The 26753-nt window shown below is 38.7% G+C and overlaps 1 protein-coding gene across 1 annotated transcript in view; it reads right to left on the bottom strand.

The window, feature by feature from the left end:
• Nucleotides 1–236: 236 nt before the first annotated feature.
• CRLF2 (cytokine receptor like factor 2) overlaps nt 237–26753 on the bottom strand; it is a 40524-nt gene continuing 14007 nt past the window's right edge. The window contains exons 2-8 of the mRNA XM_044431054.1: nt 10277–10388; nt 8909–9072; nt 7760–7896; nt 6560–6710; nt 3548–3659; nt 1389–1473; nt 237–342 (exon numbers count right to left, since the gene is read on the bottom strand). Of these exons, the coding sequence (XP_044286989.1) occupies nt 238–342; nt 1389–1473; nt 3548–3659; nt 6560–6710; nt 7760–7896; nt 8909–9072; nt 10277–10388 (866 nt within the window). The 3' untranslated portion in view covers nt 237. The remainder of the gene's footprint in view (nt 343–1388; nt 1474–3547; nt 3660–6559; nt 6711–7759; nt 7897–8908; nt 9073–10276; nt 10389–26753) is intronic.

Raw genomic sequence — 26753 nt, 5'->3', positions numbered from 1 at the left:
AAGAGCTATTCCAGCTTCTTGAACTTGTGGGTTGTCATTTTCTGCACCTTTTTGAGTGTTAGAACACCCATGATTTACTGACATCAAGAAATTTTAAAGCATGGCATATGAGCACTGTTCACTAGCTTAGGCCATCAAAGAAAACACATTGCTTGGAATTGGAAAGCAGACATCATAGTTTCCTTAGCCCAATCCCATTTCAATCCATCTTGGCCTTCAAGATACATTACCTTTGACTTATGCCTTGATTACTTGGAGGCCATCTCCCTCTTCAACGACACATTCTTCTACACATTCCAGCATTTTGTGAGCCAACAAATTCCCTGTTGTGTTAATCCATTCCTTCAGAAAGTCAAAATGTAGATACTAGCATTTCAAAACAGTAGCTCTGTCAACTAGGTTTGTTCAGCTAGTGCAGCTTTAGCAGTGCTGGGTCCTCATATGTTGTTGAGCTACAGTACCCATCATCCCTGACCATTGGCCATGCTGTCTGCAGACCCAGGGTAAGGAAAGGCAGAACAAGTGAGAAACCAGTTTAAAGTTCATGCATGTAAGTTTGAGACAACATTACAGTGGCTCCACTGCTACCTGGAGGGTCAGGTGGCTTTTTTCAGTCCTATCTCTATTAAGGCAGGCTACATACTGAATCCCAGCAAGAGAGGTCTGCCTGGCACCATGGTTATTTGTTTTTCAGCGCCAGGGGAAGACCTTTTTATTCAAACATCATTTTAATTGCTAATATTATTTGCTTATTTTATTCTTTGGCCAGGGCGACTTATTTTGTATTGTTAATTCATTTTATATTTTTAGTGTATTATATTTTAATTGATGTTTTGTGAGCTGCCCCGAGGCTTCGGCAAATGGGGCGGCATAGAAATTTTCTAAATAAATAAATAAATAAATAAAATGGCTCTGTGGATTGTTCTGTATCCAGCTGTACTTCCTTGAAAGAAGTGGGAGGACTCCTAGATTTATATTTGTCACTGTTGGCTCAGGTAGCTTGGAGTATCTAAGGCCATCTAGTGAGTCCATGGCAAGCAGAAGATCAGAATCAGCAGGCTTCCTGATTCATAGCTCAATTAGGTGCAACAGTTGAAATGAATCCTCCCAATCCTGCATGGCAAACAAAAGGCCTATCTAATACAGAGATCAAACTATTAGAAAACTGATGGTTTCTTTTCCCAACAAGATGAATTCATTGTTCTTGATTTCCCATCAACATCAAAATCTTATGTTTAATATACATCATGGGAAATGTGTTGCTGAGCATATAAGGCATGTATATTTCAGAGAAATCAGCTTATCAAATAGGTTTGGGCATGCAGGAGAAAAGAAAAGAAATCAGAACCTTTCTGAAAGAAATCTCAAGAAAATCTTTAATGTCTTACCTGGAAATTTCCATTGTGATCACTGAATAATACAGAATAAATATTTTGGGGGTCTGGTATAACAGGCATTAGGGTCTTCCTAATTCTGTAAAAATAATAATGATAATGATGTTTGGATAAACATCTATGATAAAAAGGAAGTAGCCTATTTTCAGAAATATCTATCCTTTACTAGCAGAAGTAGATACATTCTCCAACAATATTTTTCTTATTAAAAAGGAGAACATTTTCAAAAAAATGAATGATGTGTAGCAAATAAAGAAGGAAATGGCATCCTTCAGCTTATAAGAGAGAACATAATCACATAAGGGCGGGGGATTAATGTAAGATACTAGTCATTTTTAAGTGATTTCAGTTAAGCAACCATTCAGGTTCCTTATGTATAAAGTCAGGTTAGAGAGCACCTAGGCTGTTATAGTCAGCATCGTTGTACTCACTCTTATCATGACCTGAGCAGCCAGCTATGAAAGAGGAATTTTCCTCTACATATTTGAATCCCTGTCACAAATTGACCACATGACCCTGCTTTTCTGTAGGAATATGTTTTGTACTAATGAAATTTTCATAATTAATGGTGCAATCCTCTGCATGCTTAGACAGAAAAAATGTCTTCCAGCTCCCAAAATTTTCCAACCAGACACACTGGCTGGAATATACTGATACCTGTAGGTTTTTCCCTGTCTAAATGTGCATGAGATTGTGCCCTAAAAGAAGCAGAATAGCAGAATTTCTCCAAAGTACAGACAACTGCATCCCACCCCTTTGGAGTCTTTATCCATGAAAGCTGGGCAGTGTCTGAAATGATTTCCTATCCAGTGCCTTGATTTTATCCCATGTGAACAAATGAAAGCCACCCCACTGACTGATTGGCTAGAAGGCTTTTTATAAGCATTTTGGTTCTCAGCAATACATAGACTGTGAACATTCTAACTGAGGCCTGATTGCCATTGGCATAAGGCAGAGGCAGGCAACTTGTGGTCCTTCAAATGTGTTGGTCAACAACTCCCATCAACTCTAGCCAAAACAGTTAATGTTGAGGGCTAACAGGAGTTGTAAGTGAAAACATCTGCAGCACTGCAAGTTGCCTGTCATTGCTGTAAGGCTTCCTTTGGGTCTTCTTCAGCACTGCACCCAAAGGCCTGCTTTCTGTCCTGTATGGAAACTATGGGCACCTTCTCAGCCTATTGCAACATGATGTTTGTTCAGATCTGGATAATACCATGGTGGATTGGATTATCTGATGCAGATTTCAACCTGCTCTGATTGGAGGCCAAATCAGAGGATACTGCATTTCACCACAAACTTGCTGTAATCTGGGACACTTTTGGAGCCCCTGGGTGTTTTTTATTAGTTTATACAGAATGTCTGTCGTGGAGAAAAGTAAACTGTTGTATCTGAGTACTTGCCCTCCACTAGAGATGTGAAAGGAGTTTAGTTCATCAGCAACCTAACTTGTACTCTGAAGATGAATAAGTAGATGAGAATGCAGTTTTTCTTCAGACTATGTACTTCTCCAGACTATGTGACACAGTTCTTGGCTTAAAATGTGTACAAATTATATACAGTTAAATTAATATATTCTGTACTGTTAGGGTTTTATAATTTACAGAATAGCTAAATCTTACCTAAATGCTGTGTTTTTACAATGGCGTATAGCTTTATTATTTATTTATTTAAAGTTTTTATATGCCATCCGATGCTAAAAGTCTCTGGATGGCTTACAAAAGCAACAAAAAACAAAACAACCACATTCAACAAATGACACACAACACACTGCATTCTATAAATAATGATAAAATTAAAGATAAAACCAATTAACTGATAAAATATTGGTAAAATATAATTAATTTGTTGCAAGTTATTTTGGGATTTTCAAAAGGAGAAACAGTACATAAATACTCTAAAACCAAGAAATGATTGAAGACATGGGAAACTGGCATTAACCCAAAGTAAACTGATCAATCCCAACAATACCGTCCAACCCTTGGGCGATTTCTGAGTAGCCTCATCTACACCAGTGAGGATCTAACAGGAGAATTACAATGCACCAGCATCAGAGTGCATATTGGACTCATTTCCACAATATCCTATCAATCATCATAATGAGCACTTCATCAATAGTTGACAAGGAGCAGTTTAAAAAAAAACACAGCACTTACCTTTGCAAGCTGCAAACACACAGCAGAATAATAAATATTATCAGAAGTCCAGTCATCACCAAAATTAAAACAGTGCTCGAGTTAGATTTGGACTCATCCATAGCACAGGAATCTTAGAGGAACCACAAAAAGGAAATGTTGTTTTCTAGTGTGTTGAAATGCAGAAACATCTAATTCTTTAAAATATTCTTTTGCCAGCTTTTTATTTGAAAAGCTATTATAGAGATACATGGCTAAGCTGTATTAGTATCTCTCTTTACACCACTATTCTTTTAATCTTCTCAGTCATGCAGAATTTTGTGTTGCTCAATGGAAATGTTGTGATTGGGTGAAACAGAAGAATTTATTTTTGCTTTCACACACCTTGTTATTATATTTTCTTGTCCATCCGATTAAAAATTATCTTACATCCCCTTTATAATGTCCACCATTGTAACAGAGTTTCTCTATCCTAGGATAGGAAAAACAGGTCTCGTACTTGTGTTCAAAGCACATGAACTTCTTGATAGTGGTTTTTTTGAATGGAATAAATTATAGCAAAATGTTGGGTAAGGACAGAAACATTTTTCCAAGGCAAAACAGCATTGCTCTAGACTGAACCATGGAAAACAGGTAAGCTGTGTTGAAGCAGCCTGGGAGTGCTCCTCGACCCGGAGCTTTCATTGGAAGCTCAGGTGACAGCAGTGGCGAGGAGCACTTTCCTTCAGCTTCGGCTGATTCATCAGATGCGCCCCTATCTGGAGAACAAGTGCCTTGCGACAGTGACACATGCGTTGGTGACTTCCCGTCTTGACTTCTGTAACGCGCTCTATGTGGGGCTACCCTTGAAGACGGTCCGGATACTTCAATTGGTTCAAAATAGAGCTGCCAGGCTGCTGACGGGGACTGGGCGTTATGTTCACATGACTCCAGTCCTCCGTCAGCTTCACTGGCTTCCCATTGAAGTCCGGGCCCAATTCAAGGTGTTAGTGATGACCTATAAAGCCCTAAACGGCTTGGGTCCTGGTTACCTGAAGGAGCGCTTACATCCATATAAGCCCGCCTGCCCCCTGAGATCTGCGGGAGACGCCCTTCTCCGAGAACCCTCCGTGAAGGAAATTAGGAGTGTAGGTACTCAGAGGAGGGCTTTCTCTGCGGTGGCGCCCAATCTATGGAATGCGCTCCCCAGAGAGGTCCGCCTGGCGCCGTCGTTATTTGTTTTTCGGCGCCAGGCGAAGACCTGTTTATTTAAACGTCATTTTAATTGTTAATATTATTTGCTTATTTTATCTGGCCAGGGCGCCTTATTTTATATTGTTAATTTGTTGTATGTATTATATTTTAATTTTATGTTGTGAGCCACCCCGAGGCTTCGGCGAATGGGGCGGCATGGAAATGTTTTAATAAATAAATAAATAAATATTTCCCCTCATTGCTATAACTTTTCAAATAACATGACATGGCTTAGGGTCTTGATGGAAACGTTCTCTTCCACTCAGTTGGAAGCTCAACTTCCCCCACCCCCTCAAAAAAAAAATCAATAAGACAAAGAGAGACAGAGAGACAGAGAGACAGAGAGAGGACAGGAAATGGATGTTTTTTTTAAATTGAAAAAGTAGGACAATAGGACATCCCACCCCGAAGCCCAGTTCTGAATTTGAAAACACCATGATGCTTCTTGTGTCATTGGAAAAACAATGGGATACAAGCAGCTTCACTTTCCAACCCACCTACAGTCCTCCAAACTCTGCCCCACTGCCCCTTCCCATCATCTAGATGCATCTGGAAATGTCAGAGTGGCAGCTGTGGTAGGATATGGGCAACAATTCTTTCCAGTCCTCGTGTCCCACCCTCCTGGTCCTAAGAAGGCTGTAGTTGCAGCTTTCCATGTGCCACTGAAGATAGATGCCGAGCATGTGGTAACAGCATATAAAAGTTTAAAATAAATAAATAAATATTTCCTATGCTCCCTAGCATCTGGGAGACTGCTATCGCATTGTATTGAGTGTTAGGGAGATGGGAGAGGAAGAAAACCAATGCAAGCCAGATCTGAACCCAGAAAGGTCTGAGTTCAGTTGATACAGGAGTTCATATTTCCTATTCCCCCATTTCCAAGTTCATCCCCATTACTACTTCACAGCCATCACATTATGGGATCCTAAACTATTGCTCCTTACTCCTTGCAGCCAGGAGGAAGGCATGGAGTCCTGTAAGATAATGGTTTAAATGGCGTAATATTTTCAAAGGCTGTGGGAGGGAGGGAAATCATGTGCTATGGAAAGCCATTCTTGGCAGCACCTCCTTAGAAACATAAAGCATGCTCCAGCCTTTAATCGCCTCCTGCATGTCTCCATCCTTACTGTAGTAGGGAGGGGTTTCCCCAACTGAGGTGTGAGCTGTCCTACTTTCAAGGAAAGGATCATAGAATTCTTTGTTGTAGGCTTAGGGTGAAGAAGGTGTGCAATCCAACTCATTCCTAGGTTACACTTCTAATGTGGTCCACATGTTAACGGCCTGCAGTTGACAGAAACTAACCTCTTATTGGCAGCCCCAGGAAGAACATTCTGTAATGAATCATTTCCCATGTATGTCCCCACTTCTCCACAAGCTGCTGCCAAAACCAGGGCTAAAAGGATCTTCCTAACTCCAGCAGGAATGCTGATCATTTCTACATCTCCTTTTCCAGTCATCTTTTCTAAATCTGCCCTCTCTCCTTTTATCTCTGAAAGCAGACGTTCAACCAAATGGTACACTGATCTCCTGGACCCCTCTTTCCTTGTCTGAGTCTTCAACATACTCATACATACAAGAGATTCATTCATTTCTCAGAATTTCAGATAGCTAGAGAATTTCAGATAGAAGAATCACCCACACACATCGCTTCACTGTGTGATTATAGATCATAAACCAGGGACTCTTTGCCAACTCTTCTACATTATCAGCAGCAGGTAGTATACCATGAACACTACTGCATGTTTACATGATCTAGAAATAGAAGGTGTTACCAAGAAGATTGATCATAACATAGTTTACCTAGAGCAGTGGCATTTTTCCAGAATGATTCTGCTCCCCATTCACTAGTAGAGGCAACACCACAAATGAATTCCAGCCTGAATCGAAAGGAGTAGCATATTGCTGGATCAAACCCTTGAGTTTTAATCTCCCAGCCTGAGCATTTCCTGTGCTGAATGGCAAGAAAGTTAGTTTTTAATCCTTTTGCTGAATGCATATTTTCCTCTCTTCTAGGCTATCCTAATAGGACATGGTAGTAGCCAAGTTAATTCACCAGAGGCCTTTAAAATGTCCATGTCTATGGTGGGTATTTATTGCTTATGTCTTTTGCCAGTATTGAAAATGTTTTTCCACACTTTTGTATCTTATTCGTAACTTCATTACTTGCTCTGCAATTCAAAAGTATTTTTTGCCAAAAGTATTGTTTCCAAAGGTTATACAATTCTGTATACATTTTTATTTCATTAATCACTTCCCCTCTCTTCCCCTATATAAATAAACTTCATCTCCAACTTCTGAGCCTTAGTACTAAACCAAAGTCTTCTTGATGAATTGCTGTGACTAAAATTTAAAGTCTGGGGCCTAAGATAACTTCCATGTAGAAATTCATCTCCCATTTCTAAGCTGCAGGAGTATCCAGTAAGGCCTGCATCCCCTGGTTCAAGCTGAGAGAGACATATGGAGAAGCGACATCCAGTCTTCATGATTGTTTGATCCCCTTTATAGGAGTTTAGGCAACCCACTTCCTCCCTTCACAGACATGCAAGTCAGGGGTAAATGCTGCACAGCCCACATCCTATGCCTCATCTAATCAATTCCCAGGCTGAATCCCATCTAAAGAGGACAAAGATGAAGCCAATCATAGTGCAATAATACAATAGAGGTCAAACTGAGATTCCTTGCTCCCCCCAAATTTTTTGTCTTGTCAGCAACATAAGTCTATAAAATTGGTACAGTTGTGCTTGAGCTGGGCATTTGCCATATAGAACCCTTCATTTGGACAATATTTTGAATGACAAAACTTATTTGGGTGCTGCTGACATCAAAAGAATATGCATACGAATAGGCGGTTCATCAAATGTACATGAATGTAAAATCTTGGAAAATTCCTCAGAAGAGAATCCTTTTAATACTTCACTACAGATGAAAAAGACCCTTTTCAAGTTTCTATCTTCACTTCCCATATGTAAGAAGGAAAAGAAATATCTGCCACGTACCCACCTGCCAATCTTTATCAAATTTGCTTTTGTATTGAAGCTCCAGTTTCAAACATTGCCCAAATTTAGGTGGATTGTACTTTGCAGTGACTTCATCATCTGTCCACTGAAAGGATACATGTTCAGGTGGGTTGGGCTGGACTGGTGAAAATAAAATCATATAGAAGATTACACTCTTAATAATTGTAGGCAATTTTGTTACAATTCGTCAGAACCCTTCCTTCATTCTACCAATGCACTTGCTTGTTAGTCCAAGTGTCCAAGACTCACTTATCTTGTACAATACAGCATTCCATACTCCTGAATCAGCATAGCATCTATCTATCAATAGATATATAGATAGATATAATGGTGATACCCGAGGAAGGACCACACTCATCCACAATGAAGCAACTTCTAGACAAACACTAAAGGATGCATTTGAAGATATTCAGCCCAATCCAGAGTCTTGTGTCTGGAGTTCCTGCCTCAAACAGGCCACAACGTCTATTATTTCAGCACATCAGTGCAAGCAAATATACACTGGATTCTGCTTTCTCCATAGAGGTCTGCTCCCTGTCAGAAGTAACTGGTTGAAGATAATTCAGTGTCAACATTTTGCTGTAAAATATTTTAGACCTGTTGACATCTTGATTGTATTTTTGCAAGCTTCACATATGCAATGACATGAGGATTTCTCGTGGGGAAGTGAAGGCCTCAGCTGAGGAAACTGTCAACAGCCAAATACAATTAATTAATTGATTAATTAAATTTATTTGACCTGTATGCAGCCCCATTAGCCATAAGCTCTCTGGGCAGCACACAGCACAAATAAATAACATTTTAACAACAAATAAAACAATATGAGTCATTCAAACAGTCACAATATAAAATCTATCAATAAAGTAACAATAAAATCAGAAAAAATAAATAAATATTTTCCAATATTCAGCAGCAAGTGAAAGAAGCAGCTTCTGAAAGTACTAAAAAAGATCAGGCACTTGTACATGTGGGAGGTTCACTTGATTCAAAAGCTTTGAATAGTCCCATTGCATTTTACTTAGCAAGAGAACACTAAGTTCTCAGAAAGATGTTTATTTATTTGTTTATTTATTTATTGGATTTCTAACCTGCCCCATTAGCCACACTAGGCTGATACTATATAATGACTTACAGAACATAAATTTTTCTTGGTCAGAGAAATAAAGCTCTTTTGTTCCATTTGTATCCCTGATGGAAATTAAAATCCTGTCTCCTTCAGTGTGAAGGAGACACACACTGTTGTATCCTTGGTGAAGCGTATATTGGGGGCACTGCTTCCATTCCTCTTCATCAAATCTGCAATTGAAATGGTGATAGTAATTAATGTAACAAAATTGTCTTCTGTTAAAAGCAGGTACCTGAACCCAGGCTGAGCTATACTGAAAACAGACCCATTGAAAACAATGAGACTTAAGTTGGCCATGATTAACATCACTTGATTGCAATGGTTTTACTTTGAGTATAATTAAATCTAGAACCAACCTTAGGCATTTGGGAAGGATTAGGGATAATCCATGTCCATCCCTGTACACAATAAATGGAATTTCTCTCCTGCTGGGGCCTCTTCATGCCCTTTGACATCTACAGCAATGTATACCTTTTAGCAGTTCATTGTATTATGTCCCTATCTATATTATTATGTAGGAAAGTACTGCAAACTGCTCTTCCTCCCAAGTTCCAATGTGTATTCTTCATCTCCATACAATCTTTTCTTTCTTACTGAATGCTATTTTTCTTGCTTTGCAAGAATTTATTAAGCCAAATGAAGATGTGTAAATTTCCAAGTTTCCAAGTAGTACTGTTCCAACTCAGTACTGCTCTTAGTTAAGTGTAACTTTAATTTTTAGTGTCGTCTAGTTGGTGGTTTATACTGACTACATCTATAGCAAAATAAGCATCAACTTATCAAAATACATCAGATTTGGGGAAAAACTCCACTTTATTAAAAAGTTCAAATAAAACTGAAATAAACAATTCAGTAAGCTTAGTATTAATGCAGTACAATGAAATAATTAAGACTAAATACGTAAGTACAAGCAAAGGCAGCATTAACAAGATAGAACAAGCTAAAATCCATACCAACTGTTGCTGCTCAGGGCATCCTTGCTTAGGGTTTGATGAATATGTGAATTTGAGTTTCTCATTTCTGATTTTTATAGTTTAAAGTTATAGTCTTAATTTCTCCATTCTTGAATTTAAGACAAATATAAAAATCGTATGTGTATCCCATATATAATGTGGAACTGACAGTGAATGTGTACATATTCAAAAGCTGTATATTACCTAAGCCTGCATTCAACAGTTTTGAGTTGCAGATCAGAAAGTAAAAGAACACTTTTCTATCTCAGAGTTTAATTACTTCTTGATAAACAGAGCAATGGGGAAGGAAGGAGCAAATGCTAAGACCACATTTGTTCGGAATAGTATTCCCCTGCCATTTTAAGGAATCATCAGCATGTAAATTTAGGACCTCAGAGAAAATCCAGTTACCAGTACTTACTTATAAAACATTGTCACATTCATGTCAGGAAATTTTTCTCTAACATCCCAGAAGATCTCCATACTTTCATCTTCGAAATATTTAATTGTGTAATTTATGCAAGAATCTGAATCTTTGCCATGAAAAAGAAAACATTGCAAATGAAAAACAAAATATTATCTGTCTCATCCCATTCAGATTTTCTAATACTCTACATTCCTGTGACATGCCTCACTACTAAAATGTCAGGCATTTTCAAAATCTAAAGTTCAGTGCATGGAAGTACACAACAAGACCCAATTCTCGGACTGAATTCTAGGGGCGTTAGAGTGTTACCCATGGATTCAGCAAAATTCTGGAGGCTTCCTTTCCAATTGCACAGTCATGCCATTTGACCTGCCACTTCCAAAGACAGGGTAACTTTGGGCAAGGATGTCAGTGTAGCATAAGGTTCTGGGTCTGAAAAATGGCCAAAGAAGCCCAAGTTCATATACAGGAAAGCTTGCACACACCTAAGATTCCTTTTCATTTAAATGCCATGTGAAAAGGATTCTATAACACACTCATATTCCTCTCTTGATGACAGCAGAGTGGACAAGTGACGTGCATTCGAAGGAGCTCTCACAAACCAGAGATCATCATTAGAAGTTTCCTAACACCTCATCTGACTTCAAAGGCAATTGTTCTAATGATCCTGATGTGAGTGAAGGTTAGTTTGCTGAAGGACAGTTTTCCATTGCCCCATCTCCAATGAAGCCATGTGCATCCCCTACACTCTGCCCTGGCTGGTGGGTCAGGGTCCTCTTGAGCTGGCTGGGAGGCAAAACTTTTCTTCTTCACTTATATAGGATCCAATGCTAGGTATTCTTTCCTACTCCAGCATTTTATCTCTCCACATCCTACACTGTTCAGAAGGGCCTCTGAAGCCCCAGGGAGGTGGGGCTGGGCAGAAGAGTAAGGAAGGTGGGAAACTTTCCTTCCATGAACTTTTTTTTGTATTTGATTGGTCCTCTCTGCCTCCCAAGAAGAATGTGATGGCAAATTCTTCATCCAGAAATGATGTAGTTGATGGGAATTTGCTTCCCTGCTCCTTGCCAGAAAAAAAACCTGCCAGTTTCCTTGGACTGTAGAAAAGAAAGGGTTACATATATGTGAATGTTTGGGTTTTACTTACTGTTTTCTTCTGAGATGCATAAATCATCAAGTGATTGAGAGACAGGGCATAAACCTTTAAAATATATAAGGAATTAAAAATTATGACTTTACAGTCATAATCCATGCCTTTACAGAAGTTTTCTTCCCATAAGAATTTTTTTTTAAATTTTACCAGTGTCTTCCAGTTATAAACAATTTGATTTGATCCAGGCTTGGCCATATTTAGAGTAGACCCAATGAAATCAAGTGGAGCTTCTGTTGTGTCAAATTTAAATATGATGAAATCTTTAAACTCTCAATGTAATTTAGAGTTTAAAGAACAGCAGCAGCAGAGCAAGTGAATAAGAATACACTTTAATGTCTCTTAATATATTGATTACTTGTTACAGGTGCCATTTTAATCAAATCACCACGATGTGTTACTACCAAGTTCTCTCCAAAAAGTTTGGGTTTTTTTTGTTTTCTGTACCAAGCATTACCCAAAAATCTTAGGGCAATTTACAAGCCAAAGCTTAAAAGCATGAAAAACAATGTAATAGTAAAACTAAATATAAAAACCACACAGAAAAAGCTATAGTGCTATCTAAGATTAAAGCAAACAGTACTGCAAAGATCTAAAAATACACTAACATAGAAAGTTGTCATATACTGTATTAAGCAGCTTAAATCTTGCTTTCTCTGTATTATGCTTAAAATTATTCCTTTTACTTCTAATATTTAATGGTACAAAAACCTTGCTCAGTTTGAAATAAGTTTTATTTTACAGGCAGTCTAAACTTATAGTTGTGAAAGAGCCTGAAGGTAGACTCAGCACTAACTTTTATTCAAGCCTCTGTACTTTTCTTGCAAGCAAGAAATGACCACATGGTTTTAATCATGTCACTTCTGCTGAGCAAACTTCAGCAGTACTTCAAAACTCAACTTACATTGTGCCTGTGACTGGGGTGCCAACACGATGATCCAGAAAAGTATAGCAACACCACTGTGAACGGCCCATCTCATACCTTGAAACATAGCAGGTGAAAAAAAAATTACCCATGTAAGCAACAGCAATACTTCTCTGGAACTAATTTCATACTGGATATCTCTACATCAAACAAGAACATCTAGAGGAAATGAGTATAGGAAACCTTTGCAATTGTGAAAGCCCAATAATGTTTTCTCAGCAATCTAGAGTTATGCACATGCGGCTTCCGTTTTATGATAGGAACCAACAGTCCCAGGTAATTGTTGGGCTTCCCTCTTCTCCTCCAGCTGCTCTCCTTGAACTGTGAATGTAATAAGAAAAGGGAGTATAGGTACTTTGTTTAAAATAAGAAATTAGATGCTGTTCAGGTACCAAACGATTGCCTTCTCGCAGCATCTCCTCTGGTGCTGAAGAGTATATGGAGCAATTTCATCTGTGAAGTGCTAAGCAAATTCATCACAAGGAGCTACCAAGGGTTTGGTGCTTTCTACCAATGGGCCAGATTGTAACAGCCCTTGAGCCATTGAGAAAAGCTCAGTCAGATGGCACTGTGCAGATGCAATGAAGTACTGGTCATTTTGCCTTCTTCATTGCCACGAGGTAGGCTTGATCATGAGCTCTAACCTGTGGTTGAGCTGATCCTTGTCTAGTTCTCACCTTGCCTTTTTTCTGAACCTGCATGCCTTGCTAGTACCAAATCTCACTTGCTTCTGGCTCGGTCTTTGTCCTTGGACCTGCCATGCCCTGCTGGATATTTGACCCTTGCTGCTTCTTGCCTTTGCTTTTGCCTCTGGCCCTTTTGCTAAGACTTCCATTATTCCTAGTTCTAGTGCTCCAGTTGTTGACACCTACTGTCTAAACTGTATCTGACAAGTCCTATACACATTTTACTGATGAAAGCCCAGCTAAATGCATGGGGCTTAATTCTGGGGAGATATGCATCGGAAGCTATCTCAAACTAAAACACCTCAGGTTAAATCCAGTGTGGATCGTATTGTTTGTTGGTTTTTTCCTAAGTGTTTGTAAGAGAATCATATGTAGGTAAAACCAGCCCTGCAAAAAAACTTAGTATCTGTGGATACTAGTGTACAAAGTGGCTAATATGTGATTCGTAGCAGTCCAAAGAGAGGTGTATTCCTCCATGGGGACAGGAATTCTGATCAACCAAGGTTCCCATCCCTGTAAAGGAAACCCTACATATATAGATCTATACTCCTCTGGATCCCTTTGAGATTGACAAGGACCACATGGTGGCTGAGGGCATGATTGCCTATGATATCAAATGCACAAATATGGGTTATCAACTATATGATGTGGGTTTTAAAAAGGAATCAAAAAGAAATCAGCTACAATTCTGAGAATGAAAGACTCATCACATTTAGCTACAGCTTTGGGGCAGTGTTTGTCTGGGAACCTTAATTAAAAGCAGGTCCACCTGGGTACCAGCCTGAGTCTGTGCTTTTTCCAACTTCTATAGATAATATAAAGCCTCCAGCTTGACCAAAGAAGCAGGGCCAAAGCAATCTTGTGCTGTAGCTTTTAAGTTATTGGCCTATGGCACTATATGTGGGAAAGTATCCTTTGGTTTTCAAAGAAGAAAATTATGATATTGGGAGCAGCAAAATGGGTTGTGGTTCTATGGAAACAATAGTAATGAATGTTTAGATAGAAAAAAAAATCCTACAAGTCCCAGTATCTCCCAACCAGCCATACTGTTTAGGGAATGCTAAATGTTCCAGGACTTTCTTCTGTCTAAACATGTACAGTATTGCACAATGAAATATTCTGTATTGTGGCACAAAAGGAAGAAAAATAAAACCAAACTGGAACATGTTTGTTGCATAAGCATTCATGCCTTTCGCTTTGACAGGCCTGAATAAGCTCCAGTAAGTAGCTGAATGGACTGCACCTTTTGCAATTCCAGAGTTACATGACCTCGGATTAAGCACACCTCTTTCTGGAAGGCCCAGAGCTTGTTGGACAGCATGACTAAACAAACAGCATAATGAAAGTCAAGGAGCTATCAAAACAACTCTGGGATAATGTTGTGCAGAAGCACCAACTTTAAAAATCCCAAATAACACTATGGACATCTCCCACAGCTATGCTGAATCCATGATTATAAAATGGAAACAATAAGGCTCAACCACAACTCCCATCCAACCTGGCAGGGCTGGAGATGTTTTGCCAGTAAGAATGGGCAAACACTGTAGGATCCAGATGTGCAAAGCTGATAGAGATTTATGCAAGAAAACTTGCAGCTGCAATTGCTGTCAAAGGTGCCAATTTTTGTTGACTTAACTTTTTTGCTACAATAAAAATATTTTGTACCTTCACAGTGATGAGTATCTTGTGTACATAAATTGATAAAAATATCAATTACATCCATTTCAGTACCTGGTGAAAACCCAGCAAAATGTGGACAAGTCAACCTTTGGAACTGAATTATTTGGATTAAGATGAAAGAAATATACATATTGATTTGCCAAATAAAGTTGTGATTACATTTCTTATTGCATGTACAGGTTCTATGTTTCACTCATTTTTGTTATTTATTTATTGTACTTTTAAAACACCTAATAATGCACATTCCCTGGGTTATATATTACAGAATTTTAGTTTTAATTAGTTGAGTAATCATTCCAGAGTAACTAAGGAAAATAACTTCAGTACTTGAAGATGTTTACTCTTTTCTCTTTTGCCTGTGTATAGAAATCTTGATAAAATAGGATAAGAGCAAAATAAGTCAACATATTTCTCTAGTTCCATTTACTCCCCTTTCAAATCCAAGACAAAGCAGTCAGATTTGAGAGTCTGATATAACTTAGATCAAACACTATCATTACATGTAAATAGAAGTTACACTTGGATGAAGATGTATCTATAGAATGTAGAGAGAAGAAAAGAGGTAAAAGTACTAAGAACTTTTTGCAGCATACAGTTCCCTAGTTGCTAAAGTTTTGTTATTAATTTATCAACTGTTGTAAAACATTTCTAAAATGTAAATTAATTAGATCCAACAAGAGAAAAAATAAAACAGAATGCAAGGGAAAATGTAAGCTAGATAAAAGACTGGGGAAATTTAAGAGGAATAGGAACAATCCATGTAATCATGGAAACTTGAACATTAAACTGGAACATAGATAAGATAATGATTTAATCCTCTAATTAAAACAAATTCCTTCATGGAGCATGAATTTGTCCTCCTGGAGACCAAACTCTCATTATGTTGTAAGCCGCCCCGAGGCTTCGGCGAATGGGGCGGCATAAAAATGTTTTAATAAATAAATAAAATAAATAAATAAATTTTAAGACATTTGGATTTCTTATTAAATTTGAGCTAAACTCAGGGAGATATTAGAACTTTCGAAATACTGAATGATACATGACTAAATAAAAATGCATTGGTTACCTTTGGAAGCTCAAAAAATCCTGCTTTTGCTCTTAGGAAACGTAAACTATTTTTATATGTCAGATTACTTTCCCTTAGATATTTTAAGGGTGGATTCCTTTCCAGAAATTTAAGGAGACATGACAGCAGGAATACATTGCTTCTATACATGTGAAAGAGCCAACAGACTATGGAAAACTACAAGTAAACTCTGGAGAATCTAAACATTCTACTCCATTGAAGATGCTGAGATACAGTTGTCAGTTCATATAGGGTTCAAGCCAGGAAATCTTCTCTGCATAGATCAGAAAAATTATCTTTGGCAGATTAAACACTTCACAAAATAAATTAATAGAAGCAGTCTTGGGAAACAACGTTCTTAAATTTTGACAAATGAAATTAAGGTAAGTGAAACTTATCAGGAAAGGTCACATTCCAATTTCAGAATGGATCACAGTCTGAGAACTATGTTTAATTGTACCCTTCAACGGGTCCAAGCAGTGCCTGTTGTCAGGATGGTCCTAGGTACCTAAAAGATCCTGGACTCCATTCATATGCCATGCTGATTTACACCTACACATGTGCATGCATGTTCTGATACAGAATTATGTGTGAATTCAATGAGACTTTCCTCTGAAAAAGTATGCATAGCTTTGCACTGTAAATCTGGTAGTTAAAAACAGAGATGGAGACAGACCTCTGGCTCAGACTGTGGAAACAATCCTATGCATGCTTATTTCAGAGCAAGCCTTGCTGCTATTATCTTCACTGTTTCCTTTCCCCACTTTCAAGAACGCTGCCACCCTCATTGGCATCTATGGCCAAGATAGACTTGCTTGCAAAAGGAAACCACAAGTGGGATGCCTTGCTATCTGCTCTTTGGCAGGCAAATGCAACAGCCCACAGAACATAACAGTTTAAATCTTCACTTGCTCACCTTTGGATATGACACAAGCGTGTCATATCCAAAAACATAGTTTCCTTTAAAAAGGGGGGGGGGGTTCTACTTTTGAGGTGGAGATTGGTGGGTAGAAGTTCAAGCATTTCCCTCCTGGCCCCCATTTTCTGTCCCCTTTGCTTTTCTCCTTTCCCTTTTAAACCACCCATCTGCTCCTTTATGCCAATGCATAACACTAGAAGCACTCACTGTTGTCGCATTCCCCCTTCCGCTTCAGCTGAAAAGAAAAATGCAATGCAGCATGTTCCAAAGGTTCAGAGCTGGGTAGCGAGGATCCAGGCCTGTGGACCCATTGGGACCCAGTGCTCCCATGTGCCACCACTGCCTGTTGTGCAGCAGGCACAACGTCGATTCATTTACAGCAGTCCTACAAATGTGTACTCAGAAGCAAGGTCCATTGATTTCCATGGGACTTACTCCTGGGTAATTGTATATAGCATCGCAGCCTGAAGTATTTAGGCCTTCATTTCATAAAACTCATTCTACACCAAATAAAATTTCAAATGCCCATTCATTGTAAGGTATGAAGATGTTTTATGATATTAATAAATATTATTTGTTAGAACGAATATGAAAAAGTTTTGTCCCTAAAATTGTGTCTTGTAATATACTGCAGGAATCTGGAATTGCTCTAGTGAGCAAATTTGATTTGACTATAACATTATCCAAAAAAAGTGTGCACTATTTACAGTTGCCAGATAATATACCTGTCACATTCCAAGAACTGAAATTTGTGTTCCTTCTAGCTGCATGATTCTATACTGGAAATAACTCCTATTATTTTGAGACCAAAATTTAGCAAAACTGTATTTTTAGACCTGCATGGCTGGGTAGCATTCCTTAACTGCTTGATATTGAGTTATTCAATATCTCTAATAACTTTTAAGGTCCTCAAGATGTGTCTGATCTTTTAAAGCCATCTCAAGATGCCTCTGATCATAAGATCTACAATGTATTTTTTCTGTAAATGCCAAAATGTAATGGCCTATTTGTAATGGCCATTGGCTATAAACAACACAATTTCAGTGAGTGACAGACTGACTCTCTTATCTCAATTCACAAATATACCCTCCCTGAAACCCCTAGAGATATGAGACTGCTTGCCACTATTTCCAGAGTTCAATGGAAAAACTGACAGAGAAGCTACAGCTTCAGCGAGCTTCACTGAACTCCTACGCCTTTTCATCTTTTCCACTGGGGCTTCCAGTCCTCTTCATCTCTGCATCTGCTCTTGCAGTGCCATCCACAACATCACTCCCTGCAACTCCCTTTTCATCACTTCCAAGTCTTTCCCAGTAGTGAATAAGTGACAATAGGGTCAATTAAGTAGCTTTTTAGATCAGTGCCTCATGTTGATGTAAGGGATCTTGAAATATTTCTGGATAGGGGTTTTTTTTAAGTGCTACAAAAGAAGATTCTGTGAACGCCTATAAAATACAGGGAAATTTAAGTCAGTACAGTAGTTTTTGTGAAGATTTTTTCTCTTGGGAAAAAGTTAATGTACCAGCATTAGTTTTGGAACATTGATCTGTAGAGTGCAAGGAATTAAAAATAATTTTTTGAAGTTCTGCAGGCTTTGGCCACATCTGGATTTGGCCACATTTGGCTCAGTATTGTTGATCAATATCATGAACAGCAAGGACCAAGCCCCTAACATGTCACTTTGAGGGCAACTACATAAAGAGTTATTCAACAGCCATGGTTAAGCCAGCCATGATATCTAAGTGTGGTTCATATTATTATTATTATTATTATTATTATTATTATTATTATTATTATTATTACATTTCTATGCCGCCCCTTGCCGAAACCTCGGGGCGGCTTACAACACAATAAAATACATTGAAATACAATAGAACATAATAAATTACCATTAAATACAAAAATACAAAAAAATACACTGAGTTACAAATATAAAATTAAAATTATCAGTATAAAATAAGTAAATAAATAATATAGGAGGAGAAAAGAGAAGGAAGAAGAAGTTGCCCTGGCCAGATCATATGTTTTAACAATTAAAATGATGTTTAAATAAAAAGGTCTTTACCTGGCGCCGAAAAACCAGTAACGATATCTTGGTATTATAAACAAGTGTGTCATATCCAAAAACATAGTTTCCCATTAAGTAAACAGACAGAGCCTCCAAGCTCACACACTCACTTCCCTTTTCTCTTTTAGATTCCAGAGGAGGAGATTAGAAAAATCTGTTTATGCTCTAAACTCACTATTGCTCCTCATAACATCTGATCTCAGAAAACTTAAACCATGGTTTTATCCTGACTTGTTCTCATTAACCATAGTTTAAATAAACTGCAGTTTCTCAAGTTTGGTCATCATTGCTCTAGACCAGCCTTCCCAACTTGGTGACTTCAGAGGCATTTGGACTGCAACTCCCAGAATTCCCATCCAGCAGGGCCATTGACTGGGAATTCTGCGAGTTGCAGTCCAACATGTATGGAAGGCACACGGTTAGGGAAGGCCGTTCTGCACCACTTCTCACAAGCAAGCATGCTTGTGAACAACAGACCATCTTCCGAAGACTTGACTTGTTTTAAAGGTTGTTGAACCCGTAACTGGGCTGTTGCATTATCTAAATTCAGATAACCAACCACTTCATGTGTACAGGGAAGCAACTACAAAGCCACTCAGCAAGAGCAGTAAAAACCTCTTGCCACTTTTGTTGAGCTCACCCAGGCCACTGCAAGTGATAGCTGTCCAACTGATGCCCATGTGGACAGTGGATCTACTGCCATTGGCTCACTGGGATTAGGAGCCATATTGGCTCAGTGCAGGCTTTTCCCTTTTATTTTTTGAAACTCACTGTTTCTCTAAGTCAGTGGTAGCCCCTTTTAAGTGCCAAATCAACTCATTGCAGGGACTTTAACAAGTTCTTTGCTCCTATAAAGTATTTTTGTCTAAATGCAAGAAATTTGCACAATTGTTTCCTTCATTTTGTTGTTTCTTAAATAGTCTGTTTTACACAAATATAGAGGTGTGCATTTGCAGGGGTCTGAAATGGGTAGCCTCACCTTGGAAATGGCTAGGGGCTTCTTAAGATATGGAGGCGATCCATCTTAACTTCTGTTTAAAACAGTGATTCACCATGGCACTCTACACTTTATTCAGAATTTATGTAATTCTGAGCAATTTAATGACTCAGTGAATCAGCTGTTTTTATGAATTTATCTTGCTTGATAAGGGTTTGAAAACATTGTGTTCCTGCTAGTGTATTAAATCATTAAAATGTATGAAGAGGAGGAGAACAGAATGTGAACTGTTTGTCTTTCTCTACAAGCTGATTAATAATAAATGCATTTTATTTTATTTTTAATTAGACAAATTTATGAGAGCAGCATCTGAAATAGTTATGAGTTCTAGTTGTATCTTGGTTTCAGGATTTTGCAGTAACTATACTATACTACACTACACACACACACACACACACACACACACCATTTCAACTTTCTGCATAATGTTGAAGTACTTTAACTATTTTGAGGCACATTTTATGTCCCTCGTTTTGCGGAAGCAATATACAAATGTCACATTATCAGACATTTCTATTATTTTGATTACATTGGACTATTTTTATAACAAGTTTAATCTTTTCTGGTAGCTTAAAAGTTTCTTATCATTCTGCAGTATTTTTTAAGTCCTTGCATTTGTTAAATTCTTTTCAGATATTTTGATATCACGGTCCTGTCTGAGAAGTGCAAGTTAGGTCATGGAGCATCACCCTAACCATTCTGATGATTATTCTATGATCATATGGCATTCTATATGGCATCATATAACCAGGTGATAAGAAACTGCATTTTCTTATAACCATAATCAGAATTAATCTGAAGTGAAGTAAATAGTGAAGTTCAGATCAAGAAAAACCATGGGATATAGAGGTGACAGCATTGGGCCATGCAGGAAACCTGGGTTCTAGTCCCTGCTTGGCCAGCGAGTCACTCATTTCCCTGGCTGGGCATCCAAAAGCTGCACACTGGCAGGGCAAAAGGGGAGCCTGGGGTAGCCAACCCCAGGGCTGATGCCAACAACGCAGCATTTGCTAGGCTGAAACAGACTGAGACGAATGCAGGCAGGAATGACTAGTGGCACTGCCTAAGCCACCCAGTGGCATTCCTTTCTACTTCTGAACTGTCCCCATGGGAATGACACTTCCTCAGGATGAGAGTCCTTCCCAAAGGCATGCCAGAAAAGGGAAATGGTTGCCCTCATTGGCAAGGAAGCCATATACAGGCACCAGCCCCATGGAGGAGAGCCGATGCACCATTTGCCTGTAGAATGCGCTTGCTACACATTCTGCAGGGAAGAATGCTACAGGATACATGGAGCTATTAGAGAGAGAGAAAGATGGTCGCTGCAAACTGGCTGCAGAAGGCAGATCATCCCAAAATCCCCCATCTTGTAACATGGCTCATCATTTTCCACTCATCAGTGATGAACTGGCTGTGGCAGCAAGGATCTGCACTTCAGCTCACTCCTTATACAAACCTATCTTGGGTTTCTAATGATTTAACTCTCATGGTTTCCTTAAAGAGGTTGGTGAGGATGCAAATAATTCTCCATAAGTCTAGATTCTTTTGTAGTCTCAGTGGTATTTACGAGCATAAAATAAAAATCATACTCACCCATATCTGCAATTTTCCTCAGAAAAGATGTTGACACCAAGGGCAACAGGAGTTCTCCTTTAAGTTAAATTCTAATCAGGGCTGGGTGTGATTTTTTACAGAGCTGCTTCAGGCTAAAGAAGAACAGTCCCTTTGCATCCTGATTCACACTGTTTCCCACGCCTCATCCCCACCTCCATTTTGTGGCTTTAAACCCTCAATTGCTGTTTAAAACTGCAGTAGTTAAAATACATTAAAAGAATGTGTAGTTGAGGCCTTAGATATTATTGTTAAATTCACAGACTAATTTGGTATATCTTAAGGATACTACATTCCTTTTTCTTTCTTTTCTTTTTTCTGATAAAAAATAAGATTCCAGGACACTTCAGCCAAGATGGAGGCAGTACAGATAACCCTGCACAACTGTAATGTTTTAGTCATATGGCAGAGGCTATAACCACAAAATAATTGCTTTACTTCATGAAGGACTCTGGTTAATAACTTTTAAATAATATACTGTAGGGCATTTGCCACCCTGTGTTATACATCTGAGACTATTTTGGCATGTGGAACCTCTTCCAAATCTCCTGAGGAGATATTCCACTGAAAATTTCTGAAAACCCTTCCATATAATAGCTATGCCTTACATGCTGTTACTCCCATGCACACTTCTGCTTGCAGCTGGGGAAAAAAGGCAGGTAACACAAAGATGGACTTTGATTACATGAACTGGGCTGCTAGCACTAGCCTCTCTCACCACATGTGTGATGGACACTGAGGTTAGTGTGAAAAGAAGTTCCACCAGGACTTCGAAAGATTTTGTTCTACACCAGCTTGAGCCTAGATCAGACCACACAACAAGTTCCCTTTCTGGATACTACATCTGTATAATGGACATATAAGTAAGTATTTGGAAACCAAATAGTTACAACACAGACTTCCATGTTTCCAGGTTCTGCTGAGGACACACCACAAAATCTATTGGATACAAGCCAAACACTACAATATGTGCCTCTTGAGACTTACTGGACAGAGACTTACACCCTCAGGATTTACATGAGACATTTAAATTTCAAGGTGGGGCAAAGGAAGACAGATCAATAAGACCATAACTGGTTCCCAAGAACAACTAACCACACAACAGATCTAGAACAGGAAACACTGGACCACCACTTGCTGCCGCTTATAGCTCCCTGATAAAACCAGACATAACCAGTGAGATACAGCTCACCCTGCACAATATTTCTATCTTGCAGACCTTGGGTGGCAGGTTTTTACTAGCTTAGACACTAAAGCTTGACCTGTAGCAATTGCACAATAGTAGCAAAAGATTACTCCAGCAAACCCAGGTTCCACCTCTGTCCACTCATTGATTCCAGATTCCATTACAGCAGGATCCAATAATGTCATTCACACCAGAAGTTCATTTACTTTCTTATCTTCCAACCTGATATGTTATCTCTTCCCAGCAGTGTCCTTATACATAGGTCAGACAGGACATTCTCTACACAAAAGGACAGAAATATGACATCAGAAATAGCAATACTCAAAAATCAGTGATGCAATAGTTCAGATTTAAGGTCATGGACCTTAAAATGATCACCTTTAGGAGTTGGAGGTCAGATTGAGAAAGTTCCAATTCATTTCAGTTCTATTTCCTTAAGCTTGGTTTTGGATGAACTGTTTTAGAAATATATTTTGAAATCATACTGGATGTCTTAATTACCTTCCTGAATGCCAGGTTGTTTGTGTTTTCAGCAACAACTGTTTTGAGAATATCCACTGTTTTGTTATTTGTTTGTTTCATTTCTGTTCTGACTATTAGCCAAAGCTCTCTGTTTTGCAACAGTAATGTAATTGTCGCTATCTATAGTTCCCGTATCTTATTTCCTTTTAACCCAACATCCAAGTAAATAGACTCTATCCAGAAAAGCTCAGGCCATCATGTAGCAGTATTTATAGTGCCACAAGGCTTGGTCTTGTTTTATCAGTATATAGTTTAGTCACTCAGCACCACCTGACTTACTTAACTCTGAGTGGCGTCAGAATCTTGTCTTTCTGACTGACGTCTATATACAATGAACCTTCCATGACAGGTGCCAAGAAGAGTCCTACTGTCATTGTTCAGAAACAGATAACAGAAGGACAAAAGATTAAGGGGGATGATAGATACCACTCTTCAGCTTTTCAGTCTGTGTTTCCAAAATAGACTACAGATTCAAATGTTCAGAATTGAGAGTATCAGCATCTCTAATTTTGCACCAAGCTTGAAATCTGAACAAGAGACCTAATTAGAACAAATTTAGCACATAAGTATAAACTGTAAACCATTCTGGGAGCCACATATGGCTATTGAGAAGTATATAAAAGCATATAAACAAACAAACAAACAACTGTACTGCATTTGTTCAAATTAAACATCCCTGTAAGCAAGCAATTTACATACTGAAAATCAAGTTTGTTGGGATTGGTTAGAAACCTAATTTGTTGCTATCAAATTACTATAACAACTCTTCAAATGCTGTGTTTCCAATAGATGGGGAATATGCAAACTTTGAACTGGTTACAGCTTCACCTTTGCTGGCATTATGCTTGTTTCTTTATTAACAATGGAGATTGTGACTGCTGCTGTTTTGGTTGTCTTATCTATTTCATACTGACTTCCTCAGCTTCTGGCACTTGCCTTGCAATAGCAGAAAGCAACTATAGACTGAACAGCTATGCCATCCAGTGGTGGATGATGAATATATTAATACAATATTGAACTGTGGTTTCATAGAATCACAGAATCATAGAATAGCAGAGTTGGAAGGGACCATGAAGGCTACTGCGTCCAACTACCCGCTTTTGCAAGTCATCAATTGACACCATCCCACTCAGAATGACTGTCCACTTTCATATACCAATGACAGATTTAGCATTATCAAATCACGAAACTGTTTTTCGAGTTTGGCATATAGCAGCACAAAAAATGACCAAGTTTTCTTATGAAATCAATACAAAGTGATACAAATTGGAACTGAACCATGCATAGACTAATGAGAGCTGAGTTAGCTGTGGGACTACCTACATAACACAAACAAAATCATGAATTTTTTAAAAGGTTATTTGTGGAAAGAAGAATGGAAAATCGGCTGGGTGTGGGAAAGCACTGAAACTTGAAGACAAATAAGAATTTGACATCTTGGGAGTGAAAAGGCCTTTATAGAGAAAGGGGAGGATTGCAGTGGGTTGGTAAAGGGTTAAGCATCTCCTGCCACATCTTTCCTCTCAATCGCTCCCCCCAAAAGAAGGCTTTTCTTTGTGGTTTTAGATCATTGAAATGTGTTATTCCGTACACCTTTGTACATATTGTGCATTTAGCTCGCTGTGATTATAGTAGAAAAAGAACAAAAAACAAAGTAAAGCAGTTGCTTTCTATATCTGTATTTCAGTAATCAGGACAATATAAGTGGACAATATTCATGAAAGCTTATGCCAGAATAAATGTGTTAAAGACGCCAGAAAACTTTTTGATGTTGTTTTACATAACACCAATACTATTTGGAATAAAGTTTCATTGGGAAAGTTTATTTCATTGAAATTGTCATTTCATTTCATTGTTACAATATACGGTCAATCATTTCTAGTTGTTCAGAAACCATATCATAGATTTATAATTCCCTGGCCTTGCCTTAAACATTATCAGTACAACACGATACTATTTACTCAGAATTTCCCACTTTATTTAGTGGAGGTACTCCCTAGTAAGTGTCTTTAGGACTGCAGCCTCAGCTGACAAGCTTTTTTTCACTCCATTCATCACTTTTCCAGTACTCTGCAGGAATCATTTTACTTTAATAAAAAGAGCTAGAGATGGGAAAATCGATTTCCACTCTGTATCATCTTCATATATGTTCTATTCAAGTTTTGCATTGATCTATGATTTGAAAAAACTATCTCCATGAGAATTTCCATTTAAATATTTTAATATGCATTTTCAACATTTATCAAATTCAATATGCACTCTCCTAAAATACATTGTGAATTTTCTTTCAGCCAAAAACTGTATCAGAATATGTGAAAAATGCAAAAGTGAGTGAATTACTTAGCTCTGCTCTGTTCAGGAGGTTAGATTTCCCAAATATCAAATTGCTTGAGCATCCAAATAAATGACTTAAAACAGTTCCTCTTTTGCTTTGTTACCAGCTGAATTCCTTTCAGCAGCACTGTCACATCTGTCTGTGTAATGGTATCATCAGTGAAACCCTTGACTCTTCCTTCAAGTAAATACTGTTCTTTAATGCCAATAGCTTTGATCTTACCAGCTCTGTCACCCCATCTCGTCCTATCTGCTTACAGTCTTCCATACTTGAGATGGAATATGCTTGGAGGTGGGAATCTGTTAGATTCCCTGGGCTTGTCTCCTCAGCAGCCCACAGTCTAAATTTCTGGTGAGCATTCCCAGCATTCACAGAGTGCTTACCAGAAGTTGAGTCCTACTCCACCATCCCCACTGGCAGCAATGGGGCAGAAGAAGCTGATCACCTTGAATGGTACCTGCTATGCACACTCAAAGCACTGCTGTTCCATGCTCCCACCACCACCAGTAGGAGCAGGCAGGGAAAGCTGCTGGGTTGTGCAGTCCAGGGGTCTGTGAGCATTTCTTTTGTGGGACCAGACTGAGCACAAGAGGAAGTCCAGAGATCCTAGAGGGAGAAATTTCCAAAGGCTTCATTCCAACCCTACTTCTCACCTAGGCTTGCAGATGCTCTATCTGTGACCAAGGAGGATACTTGCATGAAGAAGTGCTTAGCTGCTGCAGGTCCAACAGACCACTTCAGTTGCATCTAGCATTCCTCTTGCACCACAGCTGCAGGATTCACCAGCACCTAGAAAGTCATTATGTTCAGCCCCGGATTTTGTAACATCTTTCATCATTACAGGTAGTCCACAGGTTACAAACGCCTGGGTTATGAACAGCCCATACTTACGAATGTGCTGAACTGCCATAAACCCTGTATGAATATCTCAAGAGAAAAGCTATGAATATTTCTAGGGAATTAAGCAACGTGTTCGGTGATGTGTCATTAGTGGCTGTGTAGTTCCCCGGAAATACAGTAGTCATGGCTATCTTTAGGGAACTATACAATGCATTTGGCAACATGTCTCTTAATGGCTGCATAATTCCCAAGGGAAAAAATATCCGTGGCTTTTCATGCCATGGCATTCACTTGAGCATATCCAAACAAGTGTGTTTTGGGTTGTGTGGAGGATGTGTACTTCCCCTTTGCTTCTTCTTTAGCATTTGCCCTTGCAATCATTAAAAACCTTGGCATAGCCAGGTTTGAGGAGAAAGATGCTAACACAGAGAGGTTCACAAAGGTTTACTGTGTTGTTACCAAGACCCTTGGCTGCTAAAAAGCCAT

This window comes from Varanus komodoensis, unplaced genomic scaffold, assembly GCF_004798865.1.
Source record: "Varanus komodoensis strain SLA01 unplaced genomic scaffold, ASM479886v1 scaffold1, whole genome shotgun sequence".
NCBI classification, from domain to species: Eukaryota; Metazoa; Chordata; class Lepidosauria; order Squamata; family Varanidae; genus Varanus; species Varanus komodoensis.
Note: the sequence above shows the minus strand (reverse complement) of the source record. Positions and strands in the feature narration are given on the sequence as shown.